At 36.9% G+C, this 20524-nt stretch overlaps 1 protein-coding gene across 9 annotated transcripts in view; it reads left to right on the top strand.

The window, feature by feature from the left end:
* Positions 1 to 19396, top strand: part of LOC129569139 (dorsal-ventral patterning protein Sog) — a 60404-nt gene extending 41008 nt beyond the window's left edge. For all 9 annotated transcript variants that reach the window (XM_055447666.1, XM_055447670.1, XM_055447672.1 and 6 more), the window contains 6 exons: positions 7913 to 8045; positions 15345 to 15413; positions 15559 to 17373; positions 17468 to 17715; positions 17809 to 18015; positions 18294 to 19396. In XM_055447666.1, the coding sequence (XP_055303641.1) occupies positions 7913 to 8045; positions 15345 to 15413; positions 15559 to 17373; positions 17468 to 17715; positions 17809 to 18015; positions 18294 to 18524 (2703 nt within the window). In that variant the 3' untranslated portion in view covers positions 18525 to 19396. The remainder of the gene's footprint in view (positions 1 to 7912; positions 8046 to 15344; positions 15414 to 15558; positions 17374 to 17467; positions 17716 to 17808; positions 18016 to 18293) is intronic.
* The last annotated feature ends 1128 nt before the right edge of the window (positions 19397 to 20524 follow it).

The following is a 20524-nucleotide window of genomic DNA, read 5'->3' as shown; positions in this document are numbered from 1 at the left end:
CTTTTTCAAAGACGATATCCGGATTTAATAAAAATGCGATCGCTTCACCGAGATTAAATAAAACTGCGCAATTAAATGTTCCGTTATAAAAAAAAAAACCGAACGGTTTTTGACTATGTTTTTGAGATTCAAAAGTGGAAAACACATACCGAATCGTCGAAACCGCTAGATAGATATCCGGAACACGCCCGACTAAACGGATATTTGGCAACACAAACATCAACAAAATTGAACATTTACAACCGAAAGTCTATTTACGTCATACGCGTTTTCGTGGAACTGTGCTGTGCTTTTGTAAATATTGTACCTTCAATTTGAAGAAAAAAGGCGTATTTTCTGCCGCACATTCGATATTTTCATTTCGTGTCAAAATCGGTGGAAAATGTGTTATACTCCGAATTGTCGACAAACGCATCTTAAACAACTCGTTTTATGCACGTATTTCGAAAGCGCGCATCTTATTAGATAATGCGATTAAATGGCGCAGTTACGACGAACGTTATTGAAATTATTCCCCCGCGCGCATGCCGCCGCATTCACAATGCGATTTTATCATTTCCAAAGCCATTTGTACATTCAATGCACATCCATTTAATTAACACACACTCACACTGAGTCTGCTTCACATTCAACGAAACTGAATTGATTGAAGAGATCAGTGCGTCAGTACAATGAATGAACTTCATTATAAGACTATAAATATTTTTCCAATGACGCGCGAGTCCCCAAACTTGATTGTATGTATTTGGAAGAGAGAAAGAAAAAGAAGCGACACATATATCGAGGAGCTTGAGAGTGTCGGTGGAAAATGAGTACGTCATCAGAAAGAGAGACAAAATGTCTAATTATATGCATTCGCCATGGATTCGTTTGCATGTGATGAACATCTATATTAGTTACATTCATGCCATGCCATGCCATAGCTTCTTCTGGTGTTTCGCTGGCTTTTTAAAATTCAACGGATGATTAAATTAATCATATATAGACGGAGTGTCTGTCTACCGTGCGTATGTGTGGCACGAAATCAAAGCAAATAAAGGCAACAGCAACTTGCGAATCAAGCAAATAATTGCAAAAATGAATAAATAATAACGTGAAGTGTTGCAATTGACGACTCAAAAAGTTGATCGCATTGACTCTCTCAATCGAATTCCACAATTAAAAAAGCGATTTTACACACGCAGTTTTAAAATGATGAGTCGTACTTCACACACATATCCACCCGTCAATACCATTCATCGAATCTTCAATTGTAGAGTGTTATATCTCGTTGATGCGGGATCAAAGATGATTTTTTGCTGCCGCTGCTTCTTCTTCTTCTTTTCGTCGTTAATTTATCAACTCATTTCTTGGTTCTCAAATCTATTTTTTTCAAAACCGACATTAGATCATTTCACATTTGTGCGTCTGCGTTTAACTATATGAATCACTTTAAAGCAACGAACTCTAACCATTCTCATGATAACCGCGCACAAATTTGCGTTGGCTTATCTCCAACCTGTGTTGAGATCAAAGTTGAAACTCATCTCTCTTTTTTTAATTTATCGAAATTTTTTGTTTTCAAAGTAATCATTCTGAGGATATGAAAATTTACCGGCTCTAAATCGCCTCTTTCATTTGATTTTCATATAAAACGACTTCTTTTTCCATTTTTGCATGATTAGCACTCTTTTCTCCGCATCCAACTGTTATTTTTGCTTTTGCTGCTATTGCGGCTTGAGAACTTTTTTTTTCATTCCAAACGGTGTATATTTGCGTTCAGTTTTACATATACACGTTTGCGATTAATGTGCGCTTATAAAAATATAGATCGTTATTCGTTTTTCAGTCAAGAGATCGGTTCATGTTACAAAAACTGCCTTGGTCTTCTGTGTCATGTTTATTGTCAGCTAACAACTGTTTCTCTCGTTGATGCATGCGTAAGCGAGAAGATGATCTTGATTCAAAGTATGCCTTATTATAGTGTTTATACAAATGAGGCACATCATCGAAAATTAATACACTCTCAGGGGAACGTAAACAATCGATAAATGAAAATGCATGAACAAAATAACAATGTGACTGTTTTTTTTTTCTTCCTTTTCTCATCTGCGTAAATTTAAATCAACTTTGATCCATGTCTCATACGAATTTGCTTGTAGTATTTTTCTACAATCCATTTGGTGTGTCGTCATTGACCGAAGCTCTCTCGGCGTGATGTGATGTGATTGATACACACCACACACACACACATCGAGTATACTCCCTTTGGTTTTTTTCTCTTTTCTTTTCATAATTCGCTTTTGGAAGAAGCGCGGTTGGACGCATAGTTGACAATCAAACATGTGTATATAAATTATATTGTCGCTTTATTTACGATATGAGAAAATCGTTCAAAATGACAAAAATAACGGATTTTGTACGTTCGCGCACCAAAACATAAACAAAATTTTCACCAAGAGATTGAAGAGAAAATGTTGTATCAAAACGGGAAAATCGACAATAAAAAAAACGTGACGAAAATAAATGTAACGACAACGAACCCTTGGCCGTGTATATGCGCGCACGATCCGACTTGAGCATTAATTTGAGAAGAACGGCCCGAAAATAAGACTATATTTTCCATTGATATCAGCAAAATATTTATAAATATTTTATAAGCACCATTTCAAACTGAATGAAACGGAGTTTTCTAGATTTGGCTTGTCTCGTCTACGCTGTCAGAGCTCTCTAGTCGTGGTAACCTTGTAATCTGATCGCCTTAAACTCATATTCATTTCAGTCGCACATCGTACACCACAATACAATTACAAAAAGTGCGCTTTTTCTCACTACACCTGCAATTCTGAAGCTCAAAATCACATCACAGAATCGTCACCGCAAAAACGCGACCCAAACGATATCAGTCCAAACTGATATTTAATCGTTACTACGCCAATTCAAATTATAAGCAATCTTCTTGTCATTCAAACAGATTTTATCCCATTAAATTCATTTCGTTGTTCTTCATTTCTTCTTTCGTATTCTTCTTTCTTTCTTTTGAAATGAAAACGAAGAAAAAATCGATTCTCTCCTTGTCTCAAAGTTAACAATTCTCAAGAAAATGATCGTTTAAAAAAGTCATAAAACTAATCCATTCATGTCATTTTAATTGGATTTCATACGAGCATAGCTCATCTCTAAGCAATTTGCGCCCGACACCGGAGCTTAAACGATCTACACACCAAACAAGAGAGAGCGAGAGAGAGAGAGAGAGAGAGAGAGAGAGAGAGAGAGAGAGAGAGAGACTTTTCGAATAGCAAAGAAAATTAAGTGGTGATTGCGGCGAGGATTCTGCGAGATCCCGAACAAAAAAACAGGAGAAAAGACTAATGAATCGGTGGCGAGAGAGCATCAACGAACGGAGGAGAAAACAAAACGATATCACGCAGTGCAAAACTCGTATAAAACAAATAAACTCATCGCTTTAAATCGCAACAAAAAGATTATTTTAATATAAATTGATAGTCATAAAAATGCGTATCCCCATAAAATAAATTGTACAGTATACGCGCACGCGGCCACGATGAAGTTGGCACGGCATAACAACACTACGATACGGAGGCAAGAGCAGGCACGATATATATTCAAGATGAGCAGCGACTTTTGATGTAGCCCGTTTTTATATTCTGTTTCGATGATCATCACTTCAACACCATCATTACTGTTTTTATTTGGGAATATAAATTTCAATTAGTCAAATTCAATATGAAGATTGAAAAACGCATACATTTCGCAGTACAAGTCCTGCGGTACCGAATCATTTTCAACCGTCACGATGGACGTACGCGCGCGCAAACCTGCGCTCTTGTGTTTATTAATTAAGTTATTTTCACTCAATCAACATTTTTATTTGAATTGTTAAAAAATACATCATTTTTCGGATTTGCTTCTTGCAATCGAAAGAGCAACACGCCTGTTTCAGTGCTCAGTAATCAATTTGCAATTTTATTTATATGACACTGTTCGCTGCGTCGCACTCTCTGGATCAGCAAATCAGTACCGAAGATTAAAATGTTGAAAGTTGACCAGAATGCACTCGCGTACTAATTACAACATTTCAACATGCACGTAATTTACAGGCGGTCGGTTTTCATTTATTTTGTCTTTTCGCGCTATTCCGAGAAGCGGTATTTTGAAATGAAAAAAAAGAAAAGAAATAAACGAATTGCACAAAAGGGTAAATGACAGACCGCGCGCCACGGCGATTCTCTTTATTCGCCAATTTACCAACTCGTGCATATTATTACTTTGGATTTGAGTTTCTTTTCGGCCGAAACGTTGCATTGCCAACTTCAAATTAATTTATTACATCCGAAGCAATTCGCAGCGATCGAGTTGAGTTGAAAAGAAGACGGGAAAAAAATATATGAACTGCATAAAATCTCATTATGGATTTATTTTCGGGTTTGGGTACAGTCAAAAATAAACATTGTGAGCTCGAGCTGACTCAACCTCTCATTCCATATTCTGTTCTTATTGCAAGCACGTCAATGTTCTGTGTAAAAGTGTAAGATCCGACCCAATTTTTCTTCCGCTTTCAATTTTGAAGGGTTACCTTTGCAGGCCAAACCAAGTAATAAACATTCAAAACAATGAGTTTAAACACCGTTTTCGGATTTAATGAGCATTTATGGCATTTTTTGCATTGTATGATTTCATCCGACAATTTGTTTGGGCTTGAATCGGATGTTGTATTTTTTTTCTGTGTATCAATGTTTACTTCGGTCGAATACAAACAAATCGATTTCGCTGGCAGTTTTTTCCCTGTCGCTTGCAGCAATGGAAAGAATCCACAAAGAAGAAGAAGAAGATTGTCAACGTGAGCAATTTATTTATCAATATAACACAACAGACGGGGGAAATAAAACAACCAAACACGCGGCTCAATGTTAATTGAGTCGTGATGATGGCGGCTGATTTTGCACATACTCGAATTTAAGCCGCTTACGTTTCCACACAATGCACGTTTGTACGCACATGAATACACGCAGTTCATTCGAGAAAAAATAAATAAACGCGTAATAATACGAAAAAATAGGTTACATCAGCAAAAATAGAAATGACCTCAATGAAAACCATTATTTTTGTACAAACACAACTTTTTTGTTTTTATTTTTTTTTTTTTCGAAAGAAAATTCGCTCGAAATGCACTGTTCATCTACATTCTACGACTTTCCACAAAGCGATTCAATTTAATGAAAATGATTTTTCATTCACTCAACACATGACAACTATCACTTTGTTAATTCCTTTGCAACGAAATGAGATCGCAGCTAAAAGGCAGAGACGGAAAGACGATTGCGGTTGCAATTCTCTCTGCGGATGAATGGCATTTAATTTCAAAATAAACAATAGCCAACCACAATAAAAAGTCTCATAAAATACTATAAATCATAGCTGAACACACATCACAACTGGTGGCGTTCGCCGAAGGCGTTATCACTCTCTCAGGTGACGTTTACACGCAACTGCGTCCCGAATACTTCCAATGAGTTGAACGTTTGGAAGAGACACATATGGCCGAATAGATGGGCAACAAAGTTGCAAATTTAGATTGATTACAAAATGTGTTCTCTTGCTTTCAACCATAGTCTTGTGGTCTTAGTTGTCGTTCTTATAATTTCATGCTTGGAAAAAAGTAAACATTGAAAACAATACCAGAGATCTCTCGGTGTGATTTGCCCGAACGAGATCTTTTTCACATACTACGATGTGACCAAGTCGACGAGTCATTCATTCAATGCATCATCGACAGAATTTGCAACGTAATGCTTATTTTCAGCGGTTCGTCAAGTCATACGGCATACTAAGATATGCTTTGATGGATATCTGCTTATTTTCTTGGATATGGCATGTGAAATAAGCAAATAAGATATAAGTATCTATTTACGACGGATTCAAGCTATAAATAGTATGCAATCCTTTACAACATTTACCTAACGATAATTGCGATGCATTCAAATCAATCAAAAGTCAAAAATGGAAGACTCCGATGAGAAACTAAATAAAAGCGAAGCACAGAGAGAAAACGAACATTTCAAAAAGAATGGACATGATTTCATGAATATCAGCGAAAACAGGCCACAAAAAATTGACCGAATAAATTCGTTGCAAAATTACGAAAATCATTATATTCCGAATCGTCTTGAATTTCGGCGCAGCCAAATCCCCGTCCAAAATAAATTATGCAAATTTACTTGAAAAATTGTAAACCAGTTCCAATTAGATACTGCAGCATGCCAATGACGAAATACGCACTTCGAGTGTGTGGTAAACCACTGCGCTGCGTTGCGAGCCATGTATGCGGCGAGAGAAGGGGGAAAAAACTAAAATTTAATTATGGCGATAAAACCGCTGTCCGCCGGCGCCACGAGAGCTCACAACAATAACACGCGTATCTGTGTATATATTGAGCGATTGCACGCGCCGGATCGTTATTTCGCACACAAAATAAGAAATCCTAAATCGCAAATGTCTATTTGGTGTTGTACGCTAAATATCATATTTAAAATATGTAGTCGACAAGCGAAATTACTAAGTTTCACAGTTGTCGTGTTGTCTATTCATCTGCTCTGAAAAATGGTGTACAAGAACTTGGCATGAATTTTTCGGTGTGATCAGGACATGATGTAGAAAATTGAATTTCTAGCCAATCGAGCGAAAGAAGAAAAAAAATACAGAGGAACACAATAATCACGTCTCATCACCCAGTTGAGGCTTAATAACGAGTGTCGCGCCTCGCTCTTTATGTATATGATATTACTAAGCGCCACCAAACCATGCATGAAACTAGTTCACCGCACTCAAAAACATTACATGTAGTGTGTGTGTGTGTGTGTGTGTGTGTGTGTGTGTGTGTACGAGGTGCCCAATCATTAGTGTATTGATGTTGCCATCAAATGCTAAACGCAATTCCGAAAATGAAGTGAATTTATTGAGAGAATCGTCGCAATGCCGACCAATGTATTTTAGGATTCCTTCATTGCTTGGTTCATGTTCCAATGAACTTAAAAAATAAAGAAACAAAAATCAAAACAAACGAATGTAGTAAATAGTACTGAAATTCTTGAATCATTATAAATGAGTCACTAATCTTGTGAAGTATTTGATGTTATCTACAATGTTGTTGATTGCGAAATCGCCATCATGGAAAAAACTACGTAATCTGGTTGTAAATTTCTATCAGTTGACTTTGTTTTGATAACGATGTTTGATGGTGGCCGCAGCAAGCAAAAGTGCACACCAACACATATCGACGAACGATTTGAATTTGTCGTAACTACAGTGTGAAACTATGGAAGTAGAAAAAAAAAACGCATGCGTTGCATTCGCAGTAACGTGCAAATAGAATTCAACAATTGCACAAAAGGAAATGTGAAAACATTTTGGCGCCAGTTTATTAATATACGAACTATTTTATTATGTACTCAGAGTTGCCGCCTTTTTTTTTTCTCGTGACTTTGTGCGTTCGTTTTTTTCTTTCTTTCTTTCTCGGTCTTCTCTCGTTTCATTTGTTTAGTTAATAAGTGCACACACTTTTCAGTTCCAGTAAAAGTCATCGTTTCTCGTTATTGTTTGATTTGTTTTTATTTATTTTTCCTCGTTTGGTCATGTGGAATGCAAAGACAAGGAAAATACCGCAAAATCTTAGTAAGATTCGTATCGAAATATGGACACTCCCCGTACTCTCCGCACAACATTTTAAAGCAAATTCATATGAATGTCTGTCGAATTTTATTGGGAAAAGCAGTGAATATTTAAACTAATACCGAAGAGGAATTAAAGCAAGAGAATCCACCCAGCAGTGCTCAAATATATAAATGGGACTATGCGTAGTCAAATGACAAACATTCTAGCGATTAATTTGATGCGAACTTTTTTGTTGTTGCAGGTAACAAAACGACGACGAATTGTGGCCCGTGTTCAATGCAGAAACATAAAAAGCGAATGTCCAAAACTTGACTGCGATGAGCCTATTCAGGTGCCAGGAAAATGTTGCAAAGTGTGTCCGGGTAAAACAAGCGGTAAGGCTCTAGAGCATCTATTCTATATATTAAATGCATGAAATATGGTTATGGTGCTGTGTTGTCACTTTGGGTGAACGCTCCGTTTTTTTTTTTTACAGTTTTCTCTCACTTCATTTTATGTTTCGATGTACTTTTGGCCTGCTTAACGTCGGTCGTGTTTTCTTTTTCTCTCGCTCTTGTTATTAATACAATTTAAAATTTATTGTATACGTCTGATGATTGATTTAATATGGATTTGTTGCGGCCAAAACGCGCACCATTATCCACTCGAATGCTTCGTAAATAATTTCCACTTTCTCTTTCATCTCTTAGAACGAAAATGTTTTATTTTGTCGTTGAACATTTCATCGCGCGCGCAAACGATTGCGTTCATCATCTCACATTCACAACAGTTTATGAACATTAACAGGCGTCAATACAAATTATATAACATTTACAACGAACACTGTTCGCCTTCCGTGATACAAACACGGGGCCGAATGGACGAAAAAAGAAATAAAAATATATACACACATTTCGATCAAAATGAAGCACACATTTGTGCACAGAAATAGTACGCAATATTTTGGATATTTATTCGGTTGATTTGAGAAAATACATACATATACACAGAATTTACGCGACTTGTTTGTGTTACTCGAATCGCTTGTCTCCTTTTCGTGCTTTCGATCGTCGAATTGAATGACATCAGCAAAAACCTTTCGAAAATGGAAAACAAATCTTTTTGAATCGGAAAATAGCTTGGAAACTATTCACACCACGCGCTATGCAAAATCAAACTCAAATGTTTTATGCGATTTTTAACAGCCAGTTTGCGAAGTCAATACATTAAGCGTGGAAAAATGGCTTAAAGATGAAAATAAAAGAAAAACAATCAGCCAAAACAGAGTGTTTGATGTGTTTTTATTCAACCGGGGGCTTTATGATTTCGATCAACAGCCATACAAATTATACAAAATATAAAGAAAAACGATTCGGATTCTATTTTTTTTTTTTGTATACAAAAACCAAGACGAAAAGTCAAAGAGTCGTTCACAACCTGACGACTATAATCGAACATTCTCCGCCAAACTAAAATGTTGACCGTTTGAGCGAACACATTTGCTGTGTGAAATAATATTCATAAATTGCGTACCAATTATTGTCAATGTTGATTATCATAAAGGTGGTGATTTGGGCGGCGATTTTCTTCGGTTTTCTTTCTCGCTCTCGTCAATGTGCTGATTGACATGAAGAATACTGTCTGTTGCTATCGCCATTAAGGCAAAACGTGTGGTACTGAAATGTGGCAACATTTTCGTGAACGACGCAAAGGCAACGGCAACGGCGAAAAATCCAAGAGATTTGCCGTTTTTTGAATCGTTGGTTAATTTATTGCATTTATGAATATAAAGTCAAAATGGATATAATTTATTTGTTTGAATTAATAAAATCCAACGGAAAATATTTTGACAAATATCATCGTCGAGTCAAACGAAATTAAAACAACAACAAAAACACTCGAATATCTCAAACGAGCCAATCAACAAAAGGCGTGATCGGGACGAAAAGAAATTGTTTTATTTTTGACATTTGATGCCTTTGTCAAAAACACACGGTTGTGTTTAACTGCTCTCTGTGAGATGCAATATTTTTGCAGGGAAAAAATGCGAAATTTTCCATTGCCCAAGCAATAAGCAAATGTAAGAAGCAAACTCCACCATTGGAATATGTCGATGGACCAAGAGAATGAGAGAGAGAGAAAAGGAGAAAAAATACATGCCAGCCATTTCGATTGTATGTCATTTTAATTCATGCTCATACTTTATCATTCTCACGCATTGTTGTTCTATGCGATCAACGATTCTTTTCTTCACTTTAAAATCGATAAAAACGAATGAACGTTTCGGTCTTCGCAATGAGTAAAAAATAGCGGACGGCGGTCGCAAAAGCGCGACGATCAGAAAATAATCAGACACAAAGACGAACATAAATTTTAATAAAATTACTATTCACACTTCGGCGGATGCAGACTTTTCAACGAACGAGATCAACGGCAATGCCGAACTGAGCTAAAGCGACAAAAAAATATATACACACACACACGCAGACAAATCAAGAGATGGTCATGCGTCTTGCATTTTAAAAAGAATAAAAAAATTGTCTATGGAGCAATTGTATTTAAATGGTTTTGATCGAGCTGTTTGGCTTGTGTGAACCAGACGCGTTCGATGCAAATTTGCACGCGCTAACTTTTTATTTTTATTTCTGTCTTTTGCGCGTCTGGATCTGTTTCGGTAATATGCTATGATTGTGCTTGTCTCTCGTTCTCTAGCATTGAGATCGTGCTATTTTCGCTTGTGCTCATTCTGAAGCGTTATAGCTATTATTTTTCATCTTGGCGGCTTTATATCCGAGAAAGAACCTTCTAGCCATGGCTTCGTTTCGCATAAAGGCACACACACACACACACACATCGTGCGATTTCATCGCGGTTATCTTTTGCATAGGATTTTAATTCAATGAAAGTTCAGCTAGTCGTCGCTTCAGCCTATGAGAATCATTATTATCAATCGTTGTGGCAAAATTAAAAACAATCTGACACCCGACCGCACATGTGTCGAGTGTAAAACATAGTATTTATTGTGAGATGTCTTCTGAAACTAAATTTATAATTCCGCTGACCACAAAAAAGAAATTGTAATTCTTTTCGGCTGGTTTTCGTTCGCAATCCGATGCGGCTGGGTAAATTGTCAGTAGCCGAAAAAAATGGCTTGCAAAATATCTCGGCCAAGCTCGATTTATTACACTTATCTAGTTTCAAACAGCGAGCTTTTATGTGTTGGCTCCAGGTTAGAGTGACAGCGCTATAACGAAACAAAATTTCTCGCGCCACCGTCGATTGAAAGCAGAAACAAACGGCACACAGAAAGAGTTGAACGAGCGAGGCTCTTTCTAATTGAAACGCAATAAAATTGTGGATTGTTAGCGTTCAGTTTTCTGCATCATGCGATTTGTGCGTGGAGATTGGCGTGTATTGTGTCACTCCTACATGACTATCGTCTATCTCGCGTAAGGCGATTTTCAAATGAAAGATATTTCCTAATTGGAAATAAGTAAAAGTGTTCACTTCACTTTTCATCCGGCATCAAAATCACACGAGCACACATTCTGTTGTTCTAGACGACACTTTGGCTTGTGATCGTTTGAGTGTGTATGTTGTTGCCAGTCTAGTGAGCGCCGCGCGCGATTTGCGCCCGATAATTTCTCGGAAAAGTGGCTGGTGGGCGTTATTTAAATGAAGATAAAGACATATATGATCACAATGAATGCAACGAAAAAGTGGGTTTTATAAACAAACGTTGTTCATCTATTGTATGTCGCCACCGCCAAGCGAACACACTGCCACTGTTCGTTTCTTCGCTTTTGTTGTGTCTTCCATACACTTCAAAACTGAGAGAAAGATTCTTTTTGTGTTCACACATAAAATAAGTTTAACCTCTAACCACGCATGCGATACGCTTCTATTTACCATTTGGAAATTTACGGCGTGCGTGTGTGCATGTGTGTTTTGATTTTGTTTATTTTGGACGATCAGAGGAGATTTTGCGTGGATCTATTTGGCATAACAAGACTGGAATACTGGTAACTGGCTGCTTGTTTCGATTTGCAGCCAGTGACTCATTTCTCGCAGCGATCTTAACGGCTCATCGCCGTAAATCATGGCTAAGCATTTCGTCTAGAAACATACAGCAGTTGCGACAAGATTTCGAGCATTTCACACAACCTGGCTATTTTCCAAAATCTGTTGAAATAAATCAATTTTTTCGGTTTTGCTTTCTTCAAGCTCGTCCTCTTTTCTTGAGTATTTTTTTTTTCTTCGCTCCCATCTCGATTAAGAGTTTTTATATTATATTTTGCGTATTTTCTACAAGCCAATTTTTTTCGTTGACTTTTTAATTAATTCTTATTTCGAGTTGTAAAATGGCATACGCGATCGTGCTGAACGCAATCCGTTCGCAATTTATTTCTGTCAAAAGCAATTCAATAAAATGTTTTTGGGGAAATTTCGGTCCGCTTCTTGTTCTTCTACTTACATTTTTTTTTTATATAAACAAGATCCGAACGTGTTTATTTCATATTTGAATGTAACACTTTTTTATAATATTTTTTGACAGTACAGTTCAATGCGAGATGAGGACTCTATCAAAACAACTCCCATCAAAATCATTCGCGTTCTTTTCAAATAAAGTGACGGTCGCATAGAAAATGGGAAGAACTTTTCACATGCAAAATATTTGAAACAGTTTTTTTCCTGCCAAAACTTGCAAAAAAAAAAAATCACAAGGAGTGAAAAAAATACAAACAGAGAATATGGAGCAAACTCATTTTCGAAGATGAGTGTTGATTTATCTGTCGTGTGCTTGAAATTATGATGCGCCGCAACATATTTTCTAGAAAAAAAATATGAATTGGCTACGTTGATATGTTCTTTTGATAAAATTACTTTGCGATAATTCAGCCATTTACGAAATTCGATAGAGTTCCAAATCGATCACTGAAAAGTTCCAATGGACACTGTGACTATGACTCATTCGCCTTGGCACAATGTCGTGTCGTACATGCACAAATTTGATCGCTTTCAATGTTAATTTCATGCCGAATAAAAGAACCAAATTAAAACATGCGCTTTAAAATTCATCAAGCGAATATGACCTCTTTTTTATTCGAACTCAAATCTCCTTCTGCTTGTCGGATGCATGGTCGAGAAAAAAAATAAATATGCACAAACAATGCAAATTAAGAATAAATTACGTGCTTGTGTAGCGCAACGGCAAAGCACAGAATGATCCATTCGGCACAATTATGCAAATCACACAAAAATCCGATGGGGGAATAATGATGATTTTTGTAATAGTTCTCGACACAATGGCCCGATGATATGACTCTTTAAATGGATTAATGTCTGATTCTCTTTCGATTAACCAGAATTGCCGGCTCTCTTGTTCTCTTGCTTTCTTTTGTGTTCGACTTTTTTTATTCGCTCAGCGCAAAATCCACTTCAAAGATGAAGATAATAGTGTGAAACCGTGAGTCGCATGAAATGGGCACAATAAACGGACATTTATATGATACACACAAGCGTATCGCATTTACATGTACATACGTGTAATGAATTCACTGATCGACATGAATTCAACAGAAATCTGTTCTTATTAGCCTGCATTGTATCGATTGAATTTTACATCAATGTTTAATCTCGTTGAAAATTGTTGTTAAATTCATGAATGAGTGGTATGAGTATATGCGTTTAACCATCTTCCAAAAATTCCCCTGCTTCATAAATTCTAGTGTACACATTCTTTGGCATTTCCTACCCTTTGTTGCAATGTTCCCCGAAACCCGGCAATTATTCCTCAGGAATGCCATTCAAATGTTTTTCCAAGATTTTACAACAAACGAATGGGAAAATGTTGGAAACAGCAAGAAAAATCCTGGTTCCGAAATTTTACGATTAAAACAATTTTACGGTTTTCTCTCCATCTCTCTCTCTCTCATTATGAGTCAACTTGTCTAGAACCTGATCTCTGTTGAAATGTTAAATAAAAACAGATAATAACGTGCTTAAAACCAGAAAAATCCGTCATAAGAATGAAAACCGATAATTTCGAATTAAAAAATAACAACGAGAACAATGGCCAATGGTTGTGTTGTAATTTTTTGTGCTATTCTACCGCCGGGAAGTCTGCGCCGGCTCATCCGATGCGGCATAAACTGAAGCGAAGGCACGTATTTGAGTGCGAAAAGGATCGCACGGTGCACGTTTAAAAGCAAAATGCATTAGGTATTTGTTCATATTTGACAATAGAGTGTAATGGAATGGAATTTCTATTGTTTAACGATTGCGGAAGCAACCTAAGATGAGGGAACAATAAAAAAAAAAGTTGAAGAAGAAAAATAAAACACCTTGTTCGTTAGAATTTTTTTTTCCGTTCCTGCCGATTGTGTGAATTAGTTTCTAACCGAGCCATTCGATGTGCTACGCGTGTGGGTGATTCAATAGTTGCAGCGAAAACTAGGTGTTATGTACGCACATTTGAGTGTCCAAGTCTTTGCACTTACCGCCTTTGTTATATATTTGACACAGCAAACGTGTCATCGGCTCTTTCGGCATTGCTTTTGTACAATGTACAACACAATTCAAAGAATCTCCGAATGTAATCAAAAACAGACTTAAAATGCTTCTTGCTTTCATTTCAGATTTTACAAGCCAAGAGAAATCACATTCATTCACAAAAAAAAAAAGAAGAATGAAATGTTTGTTGAATGAAAAAGATTTTTGTTTTGTTGCCGATTTGTCTCCCAAAATGCCAATCAATATTCTGGGAAAAAAATGATGTGTCATTTTTACACGTCCAAACTGGAATTATTTTGTTTTCTTTCGTTTATTTATCAATCGTTATGGGACAGTCAAAAATAGTCACAGAGTGGCAGCCATTTTTTTTATTTTCGGATAGATATTCCGTCGATGATTCATTCAATCTGCCGCTTTTCAAAAAAAAACATTTTCAAATCATATGAAACTCGAGTCATCTATCAGATTGAAATAGTTTATACCCGAAGACTCATTTTTACCTGTTGAAAATGTTCAAGTGTGTATCCCTTCCACCGATTACAATGAAAAAAACATGAAAATTGAGGCAATTGTCTGCTTAAAGCGCTCGATTAATATCTTTTTCTTGACTTGATGAGCACTTGAGATCAAGGTAGGCCTAGAGGTAGACGTTTCGTCGTGTATATCGTGCATGTGTGCATATATATATGAATTCACTATGTTTCGTGCGTTCAAGGACCGACGAATTTGGGCACAACCAGATTCTATCAGTGTGCTGTTGCAACACAAACAATGCTGAAAAGTAAAACATGATTCAATGAATTGGATCTCATTTTTTTTTTCTTCGTTTCTGAAAGAAAAAAGGTCGCTTTTTTATTTCGATTGTGTGCAGAAGAAATCAATTGCATGAAAATATGGCGTGTCTGTGATGTGCGAGTATTGCATTTATTGTATTGTACCCACTTTAATCTCCCCGGGCCACACATAATTTTGTACTCGTTCCGTGTACCTGATGTCGTTTTAAATTGAAGAATTAACTGTCTGCAGACAGTGGCGCTTTAGCATAATTCATACACACGAGCAACTATCATGTAGAGAGTTAAAGCTGAGAGGCAGCGGCAGCAGCAGCAACTAGGCGAATGTTTTATGTATCATATTTAGTCAGCAAAACCAATAAATACGTTTTACTTGCTTTATTACAGATCAACAAGAACTAGCTCAAGATGTACCAGCGCAGCAAACCCAAGAAGAGGAAGAAAAAAATATGAAACGTAAGCATTTTTCTTACTTTTAGATTATCTCATTGTCTGTGTTTCTGCAGCGCGTCTCCTTTTGTTTTTTTGCCTCTTTTTCTTAACTTTGCGAATGCAATTGCTAATGAGACTCTTTCATCTTATTTTATGATAATGCCAATAGATTTCGGTGCTCTGCTAACCACACGCACATCGTATTTCTTGAATCGTGAGGAAATTAAAACGCCTTACGTTACCAACAACCCATTAAATATTATTGCAACCGGTCGTTTTACGTTCCAGAAGAAGAATTTGTATTTCTCGTTTTATATATCGGAACGAGCGACCCGTCCACGTGCCATCCAATTCATCGACGAAACTGGTCATATTCTCGAAGAAATCATTTTGGTTCAATCGAGCAATATATTCAGCGTGTACCAGAATGCAACCGGAAAAGTGTGCGGTGTATGGCGTCGCGTTCCACGCGAATATCGACGTCAATTACGCGACGAACAGATGAGTATTGTTCTGTTATGGGGTGGCAAAACTCAAGCCGAACTAGCGTTGGCTGGCAAGATTTCCAAGTATCCAGCGCTGTCGACGGAATTGTTCACATCATTGCTTGAGGCACCGTCCGACAAAGGTGTTGTTTTGAAAGAGTTAAGTGGAGCCGGTGGAACAGCCGTCGTGTCGACAAGCAGTGGCTCCACGTCGTCAATTCACTTAACATTAGTTTTAAATGGTTTGTTCCATAATGAAAGTGCTGATGTTCCACTGAATATTCGTCTCGAAATTGCCGACAAAAAGCAAAAAGTCCTCCAGGATACGATCGTTGTGAAAAAATCCAACTATGATTACAATGTTATTGAATTCTCATCGCCTGTAACAACGCAAGACTTGCGATCGCTAACTCGTGGTAAATTGAATTTGATTGTTGAATCACGAAAACGGCCAGAAATCCGCATTCAAGGGCCAATTTTGACGAGGGCTACGTGTGAAGTTTATCAAACTGTTTTGGCACCAACATCGACCGAATCAAAGACGACGAGTAGTGGACTGGCTTGGGCTTATATGAATCGTGACGGAGCTCTTGTTTACAACATTCACACTGACGACTTAAAACTGCAAGAAAGTCCACTCATCACATTAGTTGACGATAGTGTTAAACGAAAAACTGACTTAGAGGATCTAACACCATCTCTAAGTTTCAATAATGCCGTTGGAGTTCTTGACAAATTGGGCCCACGTGTCTTGGAACCATTGTACGGAAACAATTTGGCCATTAATATTGCGACGGAAAATGAACAAAATTTGATTCGAGGTCGTTTGATCGGAAGACAATTGGCTGATGCACGTGATTCAGGCGAACCGATAATTTTGAAACGCTTAGATTCGAATGCGCCAGCACATCTCGTCGGTATGGCATGGGTGGCAGTTGACAATGAATGCACGCTACATTATGAAATCACTTTGAACTCCTACAATGCCCAACAAGGTCTCGAATTGTACTTGGAAGATAAGCCGCTGGAGGCGCCAAATGCACCAGTTACCACAAAAATTTTAGAAGAATTCAAAGGCGAGTATCTTGAAGGATTTCTCATGGGAATGTCACCGCGTGAATTATCAAAACTCGAATCGGACGTATGCTATTTGCAAATAAAATCGAAAGAGAGTGGTACACATTTGTTGAAGGGTAAATTGAAGTCGGTCAAAATTCCGAACCAATGCATGATGCCAGGAGTCGATTCGAACAGAATCCCATCGGATTCGAGCCCCAACGATCATACCGATAACAATGTGCCGCTCGATCCAAAATGTTATCACTCAGGACGATTCTATGATGAAGGTGAACAATGGCAAAATGGAATGGAAACATGCAGTATGTGCGCTTGCATTTATGGCCGCGTGAAATGTGACAAACTTGAATGCCCTCCATTGGAGTGCAAAGACGGCGAACTTCGACCAGCACGTAAAGGTGAATGCTGCCCATCTTGTTCGTGTAAGTATAAGTATTTTGCTTTTTCACATTCGTTTGTATTTCAAAATGTGATCCGCCAAAATATTGATCATCATTTCTATTTCCTTTAATACAGCACTCAAAGATATGGGAATCGACTCGAATGTAACTCGCGGTTGTCGCTTGGGCGATCAATTCCATCCGGCTGGCTCGTCATGGTATCCTTATCTTCCACCAAATGGTTTCGATCGTTGCGCCACTTGCACATGCAATCCAATTACGTTAGAAGTGAAATGTCCACGCGTTCAATGTCCACCACTCACATGCTCCGAGAAAATTGCATATCGTCCAAGTAAAAGTGCTTGTTGCCGAAAGTGTCCAGAGGTAAGAAGAATGAATCTAATAAATACGGACATAAATTGAATTAGTTATGAAGTGTAAAATATTTTATCTTCTGAACAATTTCCTATTTTTCAGATAAAAGAAGTGCCAGTTGAAAAGAAGGCACATGATCCTGAACTGATGGGCGATCAAGGTTCAAAAAGAGGTACAATCAAGTCAACGGAAGAAATTTTGGCAAATGGAGGCTGTAAAATTGCGACCACAGTCCATGAAAATGGCCACGAATGGCATCCGATTCTCCCATCGCATGGTGAACAGAAATGTGTGAAATGCCGATGCAAAGTAAGTCTACGTAGATAGTAATTTGGTTGAATGATACAGAACGATTGATATGATCATAGTATGCATTGTATTTAACTTTAATGCAATCAAGTGATTTAAGTGAGTCATGACATTTGTAAATGGGAAAAACGTGTAAAAAGAGGCAAATTAAAATAAAGTCAGTAGTTCTATATCATTCAACAGTATCTCTTTCAGACATTGTTTCTTATACGTTGGCCCATTCATAAAAAAAAAGTGTCCGTAATATATCTAATGAAATATTATTCTATCATTCTCAGGATTCAACTATAAAATGCGATCGTAAGCGTTGTGCACGATCGGTGTGCAATAAAAGTGCGGCACGGAATCGTTTGAATGCATTATTGCCAGGCCAACATCAAGAATCAACTGTAGATGACTGTTGCTCAGCCCATTGTCGACGCTCCAGACGGCATCCCAACCAAAAGCAGCGCATGCAACGAGAACGCAACGAGAGACAACAAAAACCATCTGGCAATTCAAAGAGTTGAACGTGCCGCCATCAAGTCATCGATCATATTTACTAAGCCAAATTTTTCAGAAGACAGCAAGCAATTTTCAAATTAAAAATTGAACCAATCTGAACAAAACTAAATTACAGGATTCGCTGTAGAACAAAACAAAAACCAAGTCAATTCGATTTAGGCAACATTTTCATCATCTTTTCATTAAGAGCATACATATGCAACACAATACAAACAAACAAACAAACAATTCACTTCACAAAAACTCACACCAAACAAAAACTATATTTTTTAGTTGTCCTGTTTTTTTTTTAGCTTATAGAAGAAAACTACAGTGAGAAACACTTGTGTGTGTTTTTTTTTTCTTGAAAAAAAAAAACGAAATGCAATTGGACAAACGATATGAACATATTGATGCATGATGATAGTTATTATGCTTTAAAATAATAAATAATTATTTGAAAATTTAATTGATGTATTGTGGCCGTTTGCTAAGACCCGACACGAACACACACCCAGTCCCTTTAGCCGAAACTTTTAGTCGATTTTTTTCATCTAAATTAGATGATCAAGATTTTTCATACGCCGCCTCCTATGCACTTTATTTATTCCAAAATATGGACCGGCAAAAAGGAGATTTTTGTATTGTGCGCGGTTGCTAGTCCAACGGTTCAGTTTTGAATAGTGATAGTGCATTTTAAGCAGGGCACACGCGCTAAATAAACCAAGAACAATAAGCAATAAGAACAAATTACACTCTATTTAACATCCATTTTCTTTGTTTTTTGTTTTGCATTAAAATTTAAAGCAAGATAAGAATGTATAACTCACACACGTGTAATATAGGATTTTCTATTTAAAATAAAAGAAATGTGTAAGTGTTGGACCAGAAGGGAAAATTGACAGAGATTTAAATGATGAGCCACTTGTCATATCTTTGAATCAGAAAGAAGTCGTATAATTTGTCACGTAAATTTTGTACTTGATCAAAATACCAAAAAAAAAAAAAATCGTCAATAAAATATGTATTTGTTTCTTTTCTTATTATGTTTTTGGAAAAACAATTAATTCGATCCCATTTTCTTGTTTCCTCTCACTGATTCGGAATGAATATCATTTATCATTTCAATTCATTTTATTCGACTTGGAACTCGATTAGATTTTTAGAGCCGAATTCAATTTTATATCTGAAGATTTTAGTCATTTTTGCGTGCGGAGACGGTCAAAACGATTCACTGTTGTGATCAATACGAGGATAAAATCGATTTTTTTGAATGTAGCATATAATAATTGTGTTTCATTTAATTTATAATATTTTAAACAGCAAAAGTGCGCTTTAGTACTTACTAATAAAGTTATCATTTTTTTTTTTGCGAAAAACAACCAAAAAACCAACAGTCTTTTCATTATTATTTCGGATGATTACTGATTTGCTTGCAAAAGTAGCGTGAACCGCGACATCATTCAAAGTATTTGTTTTTTAACTCCATAAAAAACGTAGATGATGAGCCAAAGTATAGTTGACACAACAAAGGAGAAACATTAGAACATTAATAAGATACAAGTGCGCGAAGTGTGGACGACGATGTTGTTGATGATTTGATGCCATATACAAAACGAACCCGATAACTGTGTGCGTATTTTGGTTTTGCATCTCACTTCATTCCAAATAATAAATTCACCCTGTTCATGTGTGAAAAAAAATACGGTAGATACGACAAGCGGCACACACTGTTTTACAGTTACATATACTTCGACTCTATCCTATTATGATTATTGGCAATACAGAGAAATCAATTGAATATTGAATGTTGCCATGTGATGAAAACACAAATATGAATAATTAATGATTGAAATGGTGTACACTCCACATTCCAGTCCGATATAAACAACAAACACATTTATGAAAACAATCGCATTATAGATAGAGTCACTATCCGTGTGTTTATGTTGAGTCGGTTTCTTCAGTTTAATTGAATATATTTCAAAACTGCATTAAAGGCAACACAAACATAAAATGAGTTACT

The sequence above is a fragment of the Sitodiplosis mosellana genome, unplaced genomic scaffold, assembly GCF_009176505.1.
Source record: "Sitodiplosis mosellana isolate CC-2019 unplaced genomic scaffold, AAFC_SMos_1.0 Smas_scaffold_30, whole genome shotgun sequence".
Lineage (NCBI taxonomy): Eukaryota > Metazoa > Arthropoda > Insecta > Diptera > Cecidomyiidae > Sitodiplosis > Sitodiplosis mosellana.
This window is presented reverse-complemented; position numbering and strand designations above follow the sequence as displayed.